At 40.1% G+C, this 17,298-nt stretch overlaps 8 protein-coding genes across 8 annotated transcripts; 5 read left to right on the top strand and 3 right to left on the bottom strand.

Moving 5' to 3' along the window:
* Window positions 1-629: 629 nt before the first annotated feature.
* On the top strand, window positions 630-1,688 carry BRETT_000160 (uncharacterized protein; the record flags this gene model as incomplete). The annotated part of the gene is made up of 1 exon (XM_041278732.1): window positions 630-1,688. The coding sequence occupies one exon, from the start codon at window positions 630-632 to the stop codon at window positions 1,686-1,688; it is 1,059 nt and encodes a 352-aa protein (XP_041134927.1).
* A 295-nt stretch (window positions 1,689-1,983) lies between these two features.
* Window positions 1,984-3,411, top strand: BRETT_000159 (uncharacterized protein; the record flags this gene model as incomplete). The annotated part of the gene is made up of 1 exon (XM_041278731.1): window positions 1,984-3,411. The coding sequence occupies one exon, from the start codon at window positions 1,984-1,986 to the stop codon at window positions 3,409-3,411; it is 1,428 nt and encodes a 475-aa protein (XP_041134926.1).
* A 516-nt stretch (window positions 3,412-3,927) lies between these two features.
* BRETT_000158 (uncharacterized protein) lies at window positions 3,928-7,999 on the top strand (the record flags this gene model as incomplete). The annotated part of the gene is made up of 2 exons (XM_041278730.1): window positions 3,928-5,559; window positions 5,606-7,999. The coding sequence occupies 2 exons, from the start codon at window positions 3,928-3,930 to the stop codon at window positions 7,997-7,999; spliced, it is 4,026 nt and encodes a 1,341-aa protein (XP_041134925.1).
* A 353-nt stretch (window positions 8,000-8,352) lies between these two features.
* On the top strand, window positions 8,353-9,777 carry BRETT_000157 (uncharacterized protein; the record flags this gene model as incomplete). Its single annotated transcript, XM_041278729.1, has 1 exon — window positions 8,353-9,777. The coding sequence occupies one exon, from the start codon at window positions 8,353-8,355 to the stop codon at window positions 9,775-9,777; it is 1,425 nt and encodes a 474-aa protein (XP_041134924.1).
* Window positions 9,778-9,865: 88 nt separating this feature from the next.
* On the top strand, window positions 9,866-10,279 carry BRETT_000156 (uncharacterized protein; the record flags this gene model as incomplete). The annotated part of the gene is made up of 1 exon (XM_041278728.1): window positions 9,866-10,279. One exon carries the CDS (start codon window positions 9,866-9,868, stop codon window positions 10,277-10,279), a length of 414 nt encoding a protein of 137 aa, XP_041134923.1.
* Window positions 10,280-10,368: 89 nt separating this feature from the next.
* Window positions 10,369-12,952, bottom strand: BRETT_000155 (uncharacterized protein; the record flags this gene model as incomplete). Its single annotated transcript, XM_041278727.1, has 2 exons — window positions 10,369-12,212; window positions 12,262-12,952. The coding sequence occupies 2 exons, from the start codon at window positions 12,950-12,952 to the stop codon at window positions 10,369-10,371; spliced, it is 2,535 nt and encodes an 844-aa protein (XP_041134922.1).
* Window positions 12,953-13,231: 279 nt separating this feature from the next.
* On the bottom strand, window positions 13,232-15,328 carry AFG3 (AAA ATPase afg3; the record flags this gene model as incomplete). The annotated part of the gene is made up of 1 exon (XM_041278726.1): window positions 13,232-15,328. One exon carries the CDS (start codon window positions 15,326-15,328, stop codon window positions 13,232-13,234), a length of 2,097 nt encoding a protein of 698 aa, XP_041134921.1.
* A 797-nt stretch (window positions 15,329-16,125) lies between these two features.
* Window positions 16,126-17,274, bottom strand: BRETT_000153 (uncharacterized protein; the record flags this gene model as incomplete). Its single annotated transcript, XM_041278725.1, has 1 exon — window positions 16,126-17,274. One exon carries the CDS (start codon window positions 17,272-17,274, stop codon window positions 16,126-16,128), a length of 1,149 nt encoding a protein of 382 aa, XP_041134920.1.
* Window positions 17,275-17,298: the final 24 nt, after the last annotated feature.

Below are 17,298 nucleotides of genomic sequence, written 5' to 3'. Positions count from 1 at the left end.
CGTGAAGACAAATTATGGAGATATAGATAGCATTTTCGGGATCCGCGATTACCTTTTCCTCAAATCTATTCACACTCGGTAATCAGATTTTCATAACAGTAATAGGAATTGGAATATATGGCGGTAGAAAACAAATAATTTGAAATTGTTGTCATCAATACTATTAGAATACAAATATTTATGTTATTAACTGAGAAGAGGCTGAGAATAGTGTAATATATATGAACATCCGAATAGAACTTCAAGTTAGTTCATCAAATTAGAGATAAGGGGAAAAAGCAGGGAACAATGCGCGGGGAGAAAAATAATATCGATAACGTGCTAACACGAAAGAAGTCAAGATAGCACAGCACAAACTTTTTTTTATCACTCGATTTTCTTTCCAAATAATAGGACTAATAGGGATCACAGTAAAGCAAAGAAAGCGAGCGAATATGCCAAAATAATTTCGGCAAAATATAATCGTAGACATTCATTGTTAATAAGTCATTATAAATAACCTGTCATTTTCTACTTTTCCCTTCGAGGGGATCAAAATCTATGTTGTCAATATTTCCGAAGAAGCAAAATAAACACATTTGCTCCATATTTTCTACTGAAAGTTGCACCAGATCAGTTATAAAGCAGCCATGCCAACTCACATTTACAGTAATCCTTTGGAAATAGTCGACATATCCGAAATTAATCAGGATACGGCAGATAAACTTTTGCATGCAGCATCCACTCAGGGATTTTTGATGCTTGAAGGACACGGCTTTTCACAGGAAGAAGTGGATCAATTATATAACTTATCAGCAAAGTTTTTTACTGAAGTGCCACTGGAAGAGAAGCAAAAGTATCCTATTGACAAGAGAAACAGAGGTTACACTGGAATGGGAGTCGAAAACCTCGAGCTGGATCAATTAGATAAGAAAGTTGGTGATCCTAAAGAGTGCTTTAACTTTGCAGCAATGAATCTCGCTGCAGGAGTTCCGGATCAAAAGCTTCCAACTCTTTTCCGGGATAATATGGACACCATCTCGAAAACGGTTCTGAAACTTCGAGAGGATACAAAAAAGATACTCAAACTTTTGGCAATGGGCTTGCAAGTGGACGAAAAGAAAGGCGGATCTGATTGGTTTGTTATGAGACATAATGACACGAGACCTTCTGGAACAACATTCAGATTGTTACACTATCCTTCTCCGGTGAAGCCAGGGGCTTCTAATGAAGAGAAGGATAAGTATAGGGAAGTTAATATTGCTGGTGCCCACACGGACTATGGTGGATTGACATTGCTTTTCCAGAAGGAAGGGGAAGATGGCCTTCAAATTCTTTCACCTATGACAAAAAAGTGGGAGGCAGTCCCTTTTGTGGCTGCATCACCAAAGTTTGCAACAAACGGCGATGCACCTCCGTTAATCGTCAATATCGCTGACCAGTTAAGCTATTGGACAAACGGCTTATTAAGATCTACCGTTCATCGTGTGAGATTTGCTGAAAAGTCGTTAGATGAAGGTAAAGATCGTTACTCTATAGTTATGTTTTCTCATCCATCCGATGATACACTTTTGGAACCGGTTCCATCAAAATTAATAAGTTCAGAAGACACAAGAGGTGCTTCGCAGTATTTGCTCAAGCATGGTCGTTCACAAACAGCTGGTGAGCATTTAGCCAGGAGATTAGCTAGTACTTACGGTTGGTATTAGATAAATTGAGAGGAAGCCACATTGTCTAATGTGTCAGGGCAAGAATTTGTTTGGATTACAAACATCCTATCCCAGCATTTTTTTTTATCGTACGTATTTATATTTATTAGCAATACAATCCTTTTGTAAGTTCAAATTTTTTCAGCTGTTGGTATTAACTTTTTTTTTGTTTTCGCGAGACGCGATATCATAAATAGTGCTACACGAACAAGATGTGTGTGAATTGTAGAAATATAGCTCACTTGACACCACACCAGTATTATAGATTGCATTATATATAAATTGAACGACAAAAATGTGGGGTGGTTCGACCCTTTCAAAGATACTGCACCCTTTTCAGGATGATCTAAGTGCAGACAGTGTTGATATCAGATATAATCAAAATTCACCAGAATCTTTAACGAGCACAACAAAACGAACAAACGGGATTGATACGGATGAACCTTCTTCACAATGGACCAAAAATAGAGTATATGAGCCCACAAAAACAGAATCGTCCGGATTACATGGCTTTCTCGGCAATGCTTTCAACTGGCTCAAGAATGGAAACGAAGAACAATACGAGGCCACAAAGCCCGTAGAAGACGATACTAATTACGAATATCGTAGTTCTGACGATCGAGATGATGAAAAATTGAATGATAAAGAATACACTAGTAACTTACATGATTCGTTTTTAGATGATGACTTTCTTAAGAATCCGTTGGACAGGGATGTTAGTGAAACGCTGAATCGTATAAAAGATAGAGAACGTCATTGGAATGAGGAACAGGATACTTGCGATTTGCTGGGGCTCAAATATTCAAATTTTGGCAGGCAGCATGTTAGCAAAATTCGAGAGTACGATCAGTCGGAAGTCGATACACTATTACTAAAATTAGAGAACAACAATGAATTACTCCTTCGGATGATAGAGAACTTTGATAACGCAACATTTAAAACAGACTACAAACACGTGAAGCAGGAGAACGCAGAGATTTCAAAGAAGTACTTCAAACTACGTAAGGAATTTAAGGCTGAACTTCAAGAGAGTAAAAAACTTCATCGACAATATTATGAACTTGCAAAAAAGTACCAGCGAATGCAGACGGATGATACAAAAGAGAAGCTTGAAACAAGAATTGAACAGCTTAAACTGAGAGTGGATGTGCTAGAAAAGAAAGATTCTAGAAATCAACAAGAAATTGATAAGTTGACCGTTGGAAGACGGCAGCTATTGAAGAGCATGCTCCAAAGAGTAAAAGACAACGAAAGCTCCCAGCAGGTTTACGAAGACAAACTGGCGGAGATGAGATCTCATTATTTGAGAAAGGTGCGTTCTGCAGACACACTACGGACTAAATTAGAAGAAACGAAGGCAGAACTTAAAGCATTAAAATTCAAGGTAGGATACCCCAGCTTCAACACTTCCTTATCCGAATTAAGCAGCGATATTGATGATTCCGGATTTAGTGATTACAATCATGGAATTATGACAGATGAACCAATTGCTACAAAGCCGCAGATCAAGGAAGTTCACCACCGGCAAGCACAAAGAGACGAACAAAAAATTCACAAAGGGACCGAACAGAAAAATGGAAAGGAGAACTTAAACGAGGAAGAAATGAACACCGTTGATATATTGAGACAGAAATACGCGGATAAGAAATATGGCGCGGATTTAACCGGCACAGTGGATACTTCGATCAGTAAGCCGACCATTAATATAAAGCAACAGATATAAAGCAGAAGTCCAATCCAACAAGCACACCTCAAACAACGTAGTAAAGACATACCGCTAGATGAAAAATTGTTGCTTCAGAATTGCTAATATTTGCAAAGGTTGTTGGCTCGCAATATCCGTGAGTCGGAATGATTTTGTAATTTTATTTTATTTATAATCATTATTTTTTTTTTGGGGATCTCTAACTAGCAGGGGGGATACACTTTCTGGGATACACTTTCTCATTGTTCGCTAATAGGGTAGAATACGGCTATTAAAGCAAAAATAGAGTTAATGCGGGATGAAAAAAAAAAGAAAATTTTAGAGCAGGTAGGGATCCTCAGAACCGGCAATTGTGGACTTTTTTTTATTGATCGTAGTTTAATAATTGTTGGTTTTCGTAAAGCTGGCTTATAAAAGCCGATCGTATCGTTCCTTCAGCTTTTTTGCTCTTTAGGCAACAAGATCAATGATTGGAGATTTAAAACCACAAATTTAAAAGGTAAGAATCCTTTGGTTCTAACAAAAAAAATACCAATGGGGCCTTATACCGAAAATCCCGTAACATCCGAAGATTCTTCCGAGGATACAAACACCTCTCAAGGCGTTCAATATTACGATGCATGCCAATCTTACGAGAAAGATAAAAAGCTTTCTGAATACGATTGTGACCCAGAGGAAAAATCATTTGGAGATGAAGAAATATTCAAGGACTTGAATGATCAAACTGGAATTTCATTCACTAAAACCAAAAAAGTGACAATTCAAGTTCGGGATCTTTCAATTGGATCTCGGATAACTTCCTCTGGTAAGTTTTCCCCGAAACGGTTGAATCCCTTCAAAAAGGGGTTCCACAGAAAAGAGCCACCTGCAGACATTGAATCCAATGCTGATATTAAAACAATCCTTCATCCGATGTCATTTGACATCCCAGCATGCTCCATTACATGTATTATTGGGGGTTCGGGCTCTGGGAAAACAACTCTTTTAAATTGCTTGGCCGACAGAAAATTCAGCAGATCATCACTTTTTGAAACAGGAAAGATTCAATACAACAACGATGAAGATCTCACACGTATCAGAAATGCCTATGTGATCCAGCAGGATATTTTAATTCCAACATTGACCTGCCGAGAAACTTTGATGTACGCCGCAGAGTTTAAACTACCAAAGTTAACTTCGAAAAAGGAGAGATGTACACTTGTGCGCGAGCTAATATTGGAACTAGGATTGAAGGAATGTGCTGACACAATTGTGGGGGATAATCATCGTAAGGGACTTAGTGGTGGTGAGAAAAGAAGACTTAGTGTTGCCTTGCAACTTGTTTCCAATCCAGCAGTTCTTTTTCTTGATGAGCCAACTACAGGGTTGGATTCGTATAATGCATATCTTCTTTGTATCACTTTGAAAAGAGTCGCCAAGAAGTTTAATAAAACAATAGTCATGAGTATCCACCAACCTCGGGCAGATATTTTCAAGCTTTTTGATAGGATTTTTATTCTTTCAAAGGGAAATTTGTGCTATGCTGACAGTTACGAGTATATTTTTGAGTACTTCTCTGGGATTGGCTATCCCATTCCGGAGCATAATGTCAATCCTGCAGATTTCCTAATAGACCTTATTACAATTGACACCAGAACTTATGCTCATGAACAGGAATCAAGCAAAAGGATGATCCAGGTTTCAAGGTTATGGAAAGAAAAAATGGATACTTTACCCGAAATTGAAGAGGTTTCTGAGGAAGAAACAATGAGTGAAGGTGGTCCAGGATCCGATGGAGAGGTTTTTGAATCCCTTGGCCGGGCTCCCTTTATGCGTGAGCTAGGCATTCACATCCGTCGGAACTTGAAGCTTCAATATAGAGATCCTCTTGGAACTGTTTCTGTGATTTTGGAAGCACTTCTGTTGGGAATCATTACCGGTTGGATTTTCTATAAACCTGGAACAGATACCAAGGGTATTAGATCGTTAGAATCATCCCTTTATATGAGTTCTACATTGATGTGCTATCTATACTTGTTAGTGGAATGCTATCGTCTCTGCCAGTTGGATCTCAAGGTGTTTGATCGTGAACGTTTAGAAGGCTGTATTTCCGTTCCGGGATTTCTAATTGGACGAAGAATATCAAAGCTTATCACTGAAGATATCTTTATTCCTATAGTATATGCTGTCCCAACCTACTTTATGATAGGCTTAAGAAACCGAATCTGCCAAGTATTTCTGGAAATACTTTGCGGGAATTTTTATATTCAATTTGAACACCATGGCAGTTGGTATGTTGGCAGCAGCTTTTAGTCGAGATGTTTCCATTGCAACTTTAATATGCAACCTAAACTTCACCTTCCAGACAATGACTAATGGTATGTTTATCAATGCTAAGCAGCTACCTGTTTATGTTCGATGGTGTAAATATGTTGCGTATCAATGGTACTCGTTTGGGTTTTTGATCAGCAACCAATTCACCAACTTTAACGGCGACTGTTATCGAGAAAATGCAGGCAATCCCAAAGTTAATGATCTATGTTACACATCATCGGGTAGTTACATTATTGAGCAGATGGGCTTCTGGGAGAATTGGAATGCCTTGCCCATATGTGTTGTTTTGGCATTCTTCCTGGGTACATATCTTTTAGCTGGCATTGTTTTGCACTTCAAGCCTGTTGACATATCAATGGGAAAGGAAGCTAAAACGAAGTACACAATCAACAATAGAATAAAGCGTGATATTTCTACTGATGATCCAAAAGAGATCAGCAAAAATGACCAGGGAGTCAGCGTTAAAATTAGAGGAATAAACCTTACTGTGCGTCGTAAAATGGGTAATGTTGAGAAGCAGATACTTCGGAATGTGGAGGCAGATTTTCAGGCTTGTAAATTGAATATCATTATGGGACCTTCTGGTTCCGGAAAAACATCCTTGCTTAACTTGATAAGTGGACGGTTGTCGTCAAGTTTGGCAAGCTCATATATGAGCGAGGGAAAGATATATTTTAACCAATATGAAGTCGAAGACTTTTCAATAGTCAGACCTTTATGCTCGTATGTCACACAAGAAGATGATTATTTGCTATCTTCTTTAACTGTGAAGGAGACAATATCTTACGCCGCAGAGTTGAGATTATCACGGGCAAAGTTATCAAAGGCAGAGAGGAAGAATATTGTCGAAAAAGTTATATTAGATATGGGTCTTCGTGATTGTGCCAACACATTAGTGGGAAATGATCTAATCAAGGGTATTTCTGGAGGTGAAAAAAGACGGTTATCAATCGCTATACAGCTTCTTTCTTCACCAAAAATCCTTTTCCTAGACGAGCCTACATCTGGATTAGATGCGTTTACCGCTTCTTCCATTGTAGAATGCCTTCAAAAATTGGCTAGAAGTGGAACGACCATTATCATGACCATTCATCAGCCAAGGACATTAGACCAGTTTGGTACCATTCTTCTTTTGGCAAAGGGTGGAAAAGTTGCATTTGACGGAAGTCAGGATCAACTGATTCAACATTTCACACAGATTGGCTATCCAGTTCCTAGATTCACAAATTTGGGCGACTTTGTTATTGATTTGATTTCTTATAACACCGTAAACGAAGATGTCGAACTTCGCACCAGGGCGAGGGTGGACAATATATTGGATCGGTGGAACGAACAAAATGGCCTCATCATAACTAATCCAATTGATACAGTTGTTGTGGAAAGCCAGGACCAGCTAAGAGCCGAATTCAAATCTTTTGTGAAAGAGCCGGCTGAATTTTTGACGGGCTTTCATGTTCTTTTGAGGCGGCAATGGGTCGGATTGATTCGTGATACAAACATCATAATTGCCAGAGCTGCACAGGTTTTGGGAATGGGTATCATCCTAACATTTTTCTTTGCAAGGCTCAAGCACGATGTACTAAGTGTTCAGAACAGGTTTGGTGTCATCCAACAGATGGTGTCATTGTACTTCAGTGGTATGCTTAACAACATGACTGGATATCCTAAGGAGAGGGATTATTTTTATAACGAATACAGTGACGATGTTATCAGTATATCGTCATTCTTTTTCAGTTATCTAATAATCGAGCTACCATTCGAGATTTTCCCTTGCCTTATTTTTGCCGTGCTAATGGTCTTTGCTATAGGCTTTCAGTACAATGCTGCTCTTTTCTTTGGAATATTCTACACAACTACAATTGTCGTCAATGCCGGTGAATCACTTGGTATCTCTTTCAATACTGCCTTGAGTCACCCCGGATTTTCGCTTACAGTTATCTCAGTTTTCTGTTCCATTGCTGTGTGTATGTCTGGTTTAATGTCTATGACGTTGAACTCATTCTTGAAAGCCATGAACTATCTTTCCCCTCCACATTACTGTGTGTTGATTATAACAAATTTGGTCTTTACTAAATCCTTGAAAATTGACTGCCTTCCTGATCAGAAGTCTGCAGACGGAAGTTGTCAGTTTTCAAACGGTTTGGATGTGTTGAGTCAATATGGACTCAAGGTTAATATGACATTATACTGGATCATGATATCGGTTATGGCCGTCCTTCATAGAGGAGGTTCTTTTCTATTTCTAAAGATGAAGCTTACAAAGCTTGCGCTAAAGAGAAAATCACCTCAGTGATTTTGAATTTTTTGAGCATCTCATAATGACTATAGTACAATTATCATTAAAATTTCTAACACCATTTCTTATTATTTTCTTTTGTTTGTAACGATACGCTTGAATAAATTACCGGAGACATATATTCAAAATGTCCATGTAGTTAACTCTGCTGCACGTGACTGGGCCTCTGACGTGGTAAAAAAAAAAAAAAAGTTGGACTACTACCACTTCATTTTTCTCGTACATAGAGCAGAACGTGTCTAGATTTATTGTGCAGGTGAAGAGTACACAGACTTTTCTAATTTAAAAAATCAACATATCACCATTCTAATACTGAAGTCGTGTTCGGGATACTTGCAAGCATAACAAAAATGCATTTTCTGACACAGTTGGCCGCATTCCTATTTACAGGCCAATTTGTGCGATCTGCTTCAGGATGCTCGTTAGATAATCAAACACAAAATAGTATCTTGGTGAGTAACAGTTCTATTAAAATCCCAACCCAGGAACATGATCTTCGAATTCGCCATCAGAAAATAACAAACTTCTCTTACCCAGGCGAGGAATATTTAGAAATAAGACCTCTTGAGAGAAACAATATTCTGCTCTCATTCAATTTCGAGTCTAACCATTCTTGCGGATTACATCATAAAGAAGGGGATACAATACATTACGACACATTTCCGAAAGCAATTGGGTCAATTCTTCGAGATACGAACACGAGAGAGCTTCATCTTCGGTTCGGCCAGGGATGGTATGACTCGGATGTCTGGGGTAAACTTCCAAGACAGGGATTTGAAAACGGAGGCAGTGGGGTTGAACTCTGGGCATTAATTGAGTCTGATACGAGAGTGGAGGCCATGACTCAATGGAATCAATTGGTGAACTATCTTTCTGGTCTTTTTTGTGCCTCTTTAAACTTCATCGACTCTTCTTCCACCACAAGTCCGGTCACACTATTCCAACCTGATGATTCCGCGCTTCTAAACATACCTTTAAAGAGCCAACTACATCTTTTCCGAAGCGCTCTACCAAGGGAGCCCGTGTGTACAGAGAATCTAACTCCTTTCCTTAAGATCTTACCTACAAAGGGCAAAGCCGGAATAGCCTCTCTTCTCACCGGTAGAAAAGTGTTTGATTCGGAGTGGTCATCTATGGCAGTTGATATTTTCACCATATGCGAAAGTCCCACCAACTGCCACTACCAAATCAAGCAGTCCATTGACTTGGTGAAGAATATTCCTCGCGTTCTTGAGAGAAATATTATGCCAATTCCAAAGCCAATCCCGGGAGATGAGCTTCGTTGCGATACATCCAAGAAGCACGATCTCTTCCACTGCTTCCCATTACCTGAATCAAACAAACTTGACTTTGACCTATGGGATCTCTTTGGTCGTGTTATTCACGGCGGGCCATTAATGGAATCGAAGATTTCATCGGTTTGTGTAGATACCGATAGATCCGCCTGGAACATTACGTTGAATGCCACGCTACCTTTATCGGAGTTGGAAGAAACTAGAAGTGGAAAAACCTGCTATAATATAGACACCGGTGCAGACTACGATATTCGGTTTTCGACGAACGACTCTACACATATAACTCCATTAGAAAATCCGCCAATTTATGCTTCCAGATCGCTCTCAGGCTATTCGCAAGATAGTGGTGGTTTCAGAATTGATATATTCAATCCAACAGACGAGGACTTGGATGTGGTCATTTTTGAGACGTTCCCATGGTTTGTGAAATTTATATCTTCATACGTTGTCCATTGCAGTGAATGGGACAACCATGTATGATATTTCCGATAATGTGATAAACTCGGTGATCAATGAAATCATATACAATCCTGCCGTGGACAGAAAGAGCCCCTCGCATCTTGAACTAATGACAAAGATTCCTGCAAATACTAAGGTAAAGCTATCGATCGATTTTGACAAAGCCATGCTTCTCTATGCGGAATATCCGCCAGATGCCAACCATGGCTTTGAAATTGAACCAGCTGTCATCGCAATCATGAACCCAGACACTGGAGAATCAATCTACCAGATGAGAACTACTACGGCTTTGCTTACATTGCCGACACCTGACTTCTCTATGCCTTATAATGTTATTATTCTTACTTCCACTGTTATGGCAATGACTTTTGGCTCGTTTTTCAATCTCTTAACAAAACGGACGGTCACAGAGGAAGAAGCAGAGGAAATCATAGAGCATACTCCTATTAGAAGGGCCATCAAGAAAATAAAGCAAACGGTAAAAGTTTTAAAGTCCAAGATTGGAAATATTAAGAAGGAGTGACATTACTATAAATAATGTTATATGTATGTAACTACATTTTTAATTGGAAAATTTCTGTTTGATGCATTTATTAAAACTAAAATATACCGTTACTGAGAATGGCATAATTGCTCAATCAATTTAACCAACTCCGTAGCACTCACTTTGACTCTTATCCACCGCTCAAACTTTTCTACTATGTGCTTTAATGCCGATGTCACCTCATCATCCGAATTTAACAAAACTTCAACTAGCTCTGTCCATAGTTCTTTTCTCCAATTCTTGGGTAACCGGTGAGAAAAAGACTTTTTAAAATGAATATTGGAAAGGGACATTTGCGAGCCAAAAATTAGAACATGAATGACGCTTGCCAACCCATAATAATCAATATTATACTTCCAACCATCCTCTTGGTTATTATCATCAAGAAAACTTTCGGGTTGGCCAGTTCTGGCCGAGCTGTAGAATCGATCCATGGGACCAGCATTAGAGAGATCAACTGCATCTGTAAGATTCATGATACTGATATCTAGGTATGATGGTATTCCTGAGTTCAAAGTTTCTTCAAAAGAGAAGACACAGTTATCGGGCAAGATCTTGCAATGAAGAAAGTTGCATTTGTGAAAAGAGATCATTTGACGCAAAAGCTGTATTGTGAAATAGGCTGTAAGAAATTCGTTTGCATCTCCCCATTTAAGAAGCATCGCATTGTAAATGCTAAGGGCAGATCTAAACTGAAATGACTGGATAAGTAAGTACGATTCGTCATCATATTTATAGAATTCCAAGTATCGCAGCTGGCGCTTAAAGAATGCCGATCTTCTTGTCAACTCTGTAAGAACATAGTATGTCCAGTCGGATTCTTCCGTATTTCTTCCAATAATTGTGTAAACCTTACCTTCGGATGATAGGCACGCACACATAACCGAGTTGAAATCATACTGAACAATATCACGAATCCTGTAGGTAACACCATTCAGTTGAAGAAGCATGTTAATTTGCTTCAAATCACCAATTGCGCCATCTTTCAAAGCAGATATTAAAGATGGCAATCTGTTCATAGCAATATTATACCGGTGGTAATTTCTTCTCTTGCTGAGTTGGGGAAGAGCGCCCTTTATTATTTTCCCACGAACAATTGGGTCAAATGGATTGCATACTTTATTCAAAGAGATTCGTAATGGAGAATTCGTAAAAGACGACGTGGTGAACCCATCAGGACTTTCGAGATTGAAATTTTTGAACTTACCATCTGCTATTTTTGTGGATTGGCTCTTGTTATCCAAAGTCTCGGTGACAAAACTGCTCAAGTCATTTGAAGTATCAAGCTCTGAGTTATCATTTGCAGAGCCGATCGTAGAATTTTTAACCGGTTGGTTAAACATTTGAAGGATCTCCTTATTGGCCTGTTTAGAAAAATACGTCATTGTTGGGGATTGCGTTAGTTTTGTGGTATCACTTTCATCATTTAGTGCTCCAATCATAAAACTACTGGATAGTCTAGAAGCCCTCCTTGATGAGGGAGTCAAAGAAAGATGGCGTTGTTTCGGAACCTGACCGCTGCTTGAGGAAGCACTTAAGGTACGTTTATGTTTACCGTTATTGGATTTCATCAAGAATAGTACTTCAAGAAGGGTTCTTGGTTCACCATTCTTCGGAAAAAATAAATCCGCATTAAAATCATATTTGACTGTCTTCTTTCCTGGGACATGGACGGTCTTGGTGACGGGATATTTCAAAGCCGAATCATCCTTGTAAACATCAAACGATCTTTTTGAATGTACATGCGATCCGTCATTTTCTGCTTGAGAAAGTTTTTGACCATCCAAAGCCTGTGGAAGTATCTTATTTTCTTTCTGTTTGTTCATAATAGTACCAAAACTATCTCTGAAATTATGTGGCTCATCTTCATCTTTATCCTTGTCGTCTGTAAATACTTTGAAAACTTCTTGTTCTCGGCAGTAATGAGAGCCCAGATCTGCTAACATCAGAATGTTCTGTACTAAGCCTTCCCATGTTCACAACATTAGCTCCTGAATCAGGCCCAGCATTGTGGGACGAATCCCAACTGGCCTTTCTTTCCAAGAATTGACTAAAAACACGTTTAAACTTTACTATGGGCCTTGCCTGAGCCTCAACACCTTTCTTAAAAACATCCAGTGCGGCCGCATACTCGTGATGTTGCTCCAAATAGGAGGCATAACTCTCATAGAAAAGACTCAACCTACTTCCGATCTTCTTTCTAGACAGATAAAGGTATATCTCTCTTGGCGTGTCGCTAAATTGTATATATTCTAGCCAAATTTTAAAATAACGGACTTCATTTTTATAATATTCATCATCTCTGAAATCGTGGGTCGTCCTTTCCAAAAGTTTGACAAGTTCAGAGTTGTTGTTTCCGGTTGGAAAGCTCTCCCTTATCCATCTTATATACTGCAGATAGGGTTCCAAAGGATCATCTAAAAGTTCCAAGTTATGCGGCTCTAATTGTTCTTCAAATGCTGCTCTCTCTTTATTCTGCCTTTCTTCTAATGTTTCCTTGTCAGTGTGTATTATCTGTGCCAGCTTATGTACCGATCTTCCTTGTGGTATAGGCTTTATATTTTCTTTATCCGGCTCCACTTCAGAAAAGCTCGTTACCACTGTATTCTGCTCCTTCAGTTCACCATTCAACGCTTTGCGTTTCACTGACATTAAAGGAAACTCACTGCTGACCTTAGTGCTAAAATTATAAATGCTTCTGGAAATGTAAATTATATATTTCTTCTATAATCTGCAGAGTACCTGTCACACTGCGATTTATTACTTACAGTGATGTTTACACCGGATTGTTTACGCATTAGCGCGCTAGTAAGGAATAACAATAAAAAAAAATAACAACGAAAAAAAAAAAGGGGGAAAAAAAACGTAATACTCTGAATATATTCCATTAATACCATAATATATACAAGCTAATAAACCAAGTATGCAACCTCAAGCAACAGGCTCTGGTTCCGGCTTTCCTGAGTCATTATGTGGATTTTCTCCACCATCCTCATCCTTCGGTAAAAGATATTTCCTAAAAGCATCATTCTGTTCCTTGAAAGGCCTTGGGCCCAAAAGACGAATCATGTCATCCCTGGTAATTACCTCTTTCTTCAAAAGCTCCTTCGCAACCTTGTCGACCTCATCAATTTTTGATGTGAGAAGCTCCTTACACCTTGCATGAGCATCATTGATCAAACGATGCACCTCAGTGTCGATGACCTCGAACGTCTCTTCACTGAATGGCTTATGCACCTGCATCTGGGTGTCTTTAGGTTCAAAAACGATCGTTCCTAGTTTCTTCGACATTCCTAGCTTCAAAACCATGGCATTAGCCATCTTTGTAACCTTTTGTAGGTCATCTGCAGCACCTGTGGTGACAGATGGGAAATGCAACTCCTCTGAAACTCGTCCTCCCAAGGCCATAATCATCTTATGCTGAAACTGCTCGCGTGAAATCAAATACTGGTCCGGCGGAAGGTACTGAGCATAACCCAACGCAGCTTGTCCCCGAGGAATGATGGAAACCTTCAACAATGGATCAGCATATTTTAAATACCATCCACAGATCGCATGGCCAGCCTCGTGGTAGGCAACGGTCTTTTTCTCCTCTGGAGAGAGGACCCTGGTCTTATTTGCCAATCCAACGATCACCCTCTCTATTGCCTGCTCAAAGTCCTTAAGCTCAACATAATTGGCATTATGCCTGGCGGCAATCAAAGCAGCCTCATTACAGCAGTTGGCAATATCAGCACCTGAAAATCCCGGAGTCATGGCTGCTAGCCTACCTGCAAAAGTGTCCGTGACGGGCTCCTTCAACTTGATTGGCCTTAGGTGAACCTTGTAGATGGCCTTTCTGCCTTCGATGTCTGGCTTATCCAAGTAGATGTGCCTGTCAAATCTTCCCGGCCTAAGCAAAGCTTTATCTAGCATATCTGATCTGTTTGTACCAGCCAACACAACAACATGGTCAGAGGTGTCGAATCCATCCATTTCGACCAACAACTGGTTCAAAGTGGCCTCCTTTTCATCATTTGCACGCATCGGCGACTTCTCACGTGCACCACCAATGGCATCTATCTCATCGATGAAGATAATGCTAGGAGCCAGCTTTCTTGCCGTGGCAAACAAATCACGCACACGTGAAGCACCAACACCTACAAACATCTCGACGAATTCAGAACCGGAAACTGAAAGAAATGGAACACCTGCTTCTCCAGCAGTAGCTTTGGCAAGCAACGTTTTACCTGTACCGGGAGGACCAGCCAAAATAGCACCACGGGGGATTTTTGCACCCAAACGCTCGTATCTCTGTGGCTGCTTCAAGAAGTTGACAAACTCCATGATTTCTGCCTTTGCCTCATCGCATCCCGCCACGTCTTTGAACTTCACCTTGATGTTTGTGTCCTGGTTGAACAACTTCGCCTTGGATTTTCCAACGTTCATAATTGAGTCGAACGGCCCGCCGGTACCCTTTGGGCCCCTCTTCCGCATCTGCATGAGAAGATAATAGCCTCCACCAACCAAAAGAAGCGTTGGAACAAACGGCATTATGTATGTCCATATGCTGGTTCTCGTCTCGTACGAAATAGGAATTCGCTCATTGCTTGGAATCCGCAACTTGTCCTGGGCCTCTTCCATCTCCCGATCAAAAACATCCGGAGATCCAATCGTGAATCCAACATGGCGAGGAATTCCAGACATCAACTCTGCTTCTGCATATGCCCCATTGATCACAACAACCCGCCTGACCAAACCCTTACTAAGGTAATTCACTTTGAAATCTTGGAACGTGAGCTGCGCCCCACGGTCTGCTGATGATATACCCATTCCATTCATAAGAAGAAACATGAAAAGAGTAGGCACCACCCAGTCTTTCCACGAGAAGTTACCCATTGGATTATTGTTGTTATTGTTGTTATTGTTATTTTTGTTGCCTTTGTTACCGCTACTCTTATTCCCATTGCTACCGGTACTTCCATTATTAGTCTTACCATTCATACCAGCCCCCCAGTTTGCATTCAGCCGCGGAAAGGTTTTGCGCATGAAGTTGCAGTGTCTAATTGAGGAAAAACGTCGGATTGAAAGAGCAGCACTCGGCTGTGAACAAGCTCTCTGTGACATTGAGCTGCATAAAACAAAGTGACTCAGACTTTCGAAGTAACATCTGCTCTGAAAACATCCCAAAATGCTACCCCTACTATTCTGGAAGGAAGTCTTTAACGAGCGAAGTTGAACCATCCTTAAGGACGCTCTAACGGGGAATTGGCCAACAGACATCCTCGCAGAAGTTAAAAGCGTTCGAATTTACCTCGATGTATAAATAAATAAATGATATGAAGAAGGCTTATAGGCGATAGCGATACACAGTTGTTAACTTAGCTAATTAAGCAAATCTAAGTTAACATAGTTTACCTTTGAAAGGCGAGAGACAATCTCAGACAAAAAAAAAACAAAAAAAAACTTAAGCGTAGATTTATTTAAGCACTGCCTTTTTTGCTCTGCGTTGAAAAAGATCCGGATCTCAAATGCATTACAACAACCTTATGTACATGCAGAAATGGACAAACATACAGTATACAGAAAACGTAAACCTTGTCGAGTATTATTAAATGCATGCCATCAAAACTCGATGATAGTAGAACTATGCGAAATACTTGACTACAACCTTTATATATAACCACCGGAGCAAGCAGCCTGTGAATACAAAAATAACAAAGAAGTCGAGATTCACTAGCTGGTGCCCAAAATACAGTAAAACAGCAATGCAAGATAGAAAAAGATCTTAATTCAGAGAAATGCAGAAGCTAAGGCCATGCATTCAAGAAAATGAATCGATTATCTCAAAATGTTTCTTCTTCCAATATCTTTAAAGCATCGGGATCTTCTGCACCAGACTTGTTAGTAAACGAATTGTCATTGTATGCATCGACGGAGTCAGGGATTCCAGCATGAGCCGAGTGCTCCGGTGTACCGCTAAGACTGTTGCTAAGTGGTGATTGATTAAGAGGAGAACCAGAAAGTATACCCGAGTCATTAAAATCTCCGGCCTCACTGCCTGCTTCATTATCATCTGGAACCTCAAAGCCCTCCACCATACTGTACAAAATCTCCTGAACATGCTGAACCAACTCTGGCACAGTGATATCTATCGAATCCTTATCTTGCTGAATCTTGTCGTTCAAGTTTTGGCAGATGATTTCAATTTGGCGCAGCTTCGAGAAGTAAAAATTCCTTTCGTATTCAAGGCTCTCCTGAGTCTCTGCTGCCTCACTAAGCTTGCCTTGGAGTTCCTCCACCTGCTTTTTCAACTTTTTCATTTGGGCATCACTGTAATCGGGTGAAGTCAGAGACCTAGTCCGTATTCCGGAGGATCTCCGTATGCTACTTCTGGCACCACCAGTTTCTCCACTAATGGCCCGGCGAGGAGTGTAGACTGTACTTTCGGATTTTGTATTCAAACCATTTGAATGCTTGACGGTCGGTTCTCCGGAAAAGTTTCGAGAATGGGATCCCAACTCCTTATGTATCGATCTTGAAGGCATGGATCGCCCCGATATCGATCTTGCTGGGGTAACTCTTGCATGGTTGGTCGGTCTGTTGATATGACTTGAGGCTAAAGGTTTCCTACTAGGCACACTGCTCACATTACTGATTCCATGACGCTGAGCATTCGCCTGTAGCTTGCAAAACCACTGGAGGAACTCCAAGTTGTCCTGCATTCGAAACTTCATCAATCTTTCCACAGGAACCTCTCTTGTAAGTCCCACCTTATTGAATCCCATCTGAAGAAGCTTGTAGTTGGACAATATCTGATAATCCTGCCTTGGTTCGAAGTGTATTTTTCCAACAGGTATGCGACCAGGATAAATCGAGTCAAATATTTGGCAGTAAACTGCACCGCTACCACATTGTTCTATGTTACTGTATCCTGCCTCGAAATCACGATTGATCCAGTCTAATAGTTCTGACCGCGATAATCCAACAATCATTTGATGTGCACTTTAACCGTTATC

This window comes from Brettanomyces bruxellensis, chromosome 3, assembly GCF_011074885.1.
Source record: "Brettanomyces bruxellensis chromosome 3, complete sequence".
In the NCBI taxonomy this organism is placed as follows: Eukaryota; Fungi; Ascomycota; class Pichiomycetes; order Pichiales; family Pichiaceae; genus Brettanomyces; species Brettanomyces bruxellensis.
Note: the sequence above shows the minus strand (reverse complement) of the source record. Positions and strands in the feature narration are given on the sequence as shown.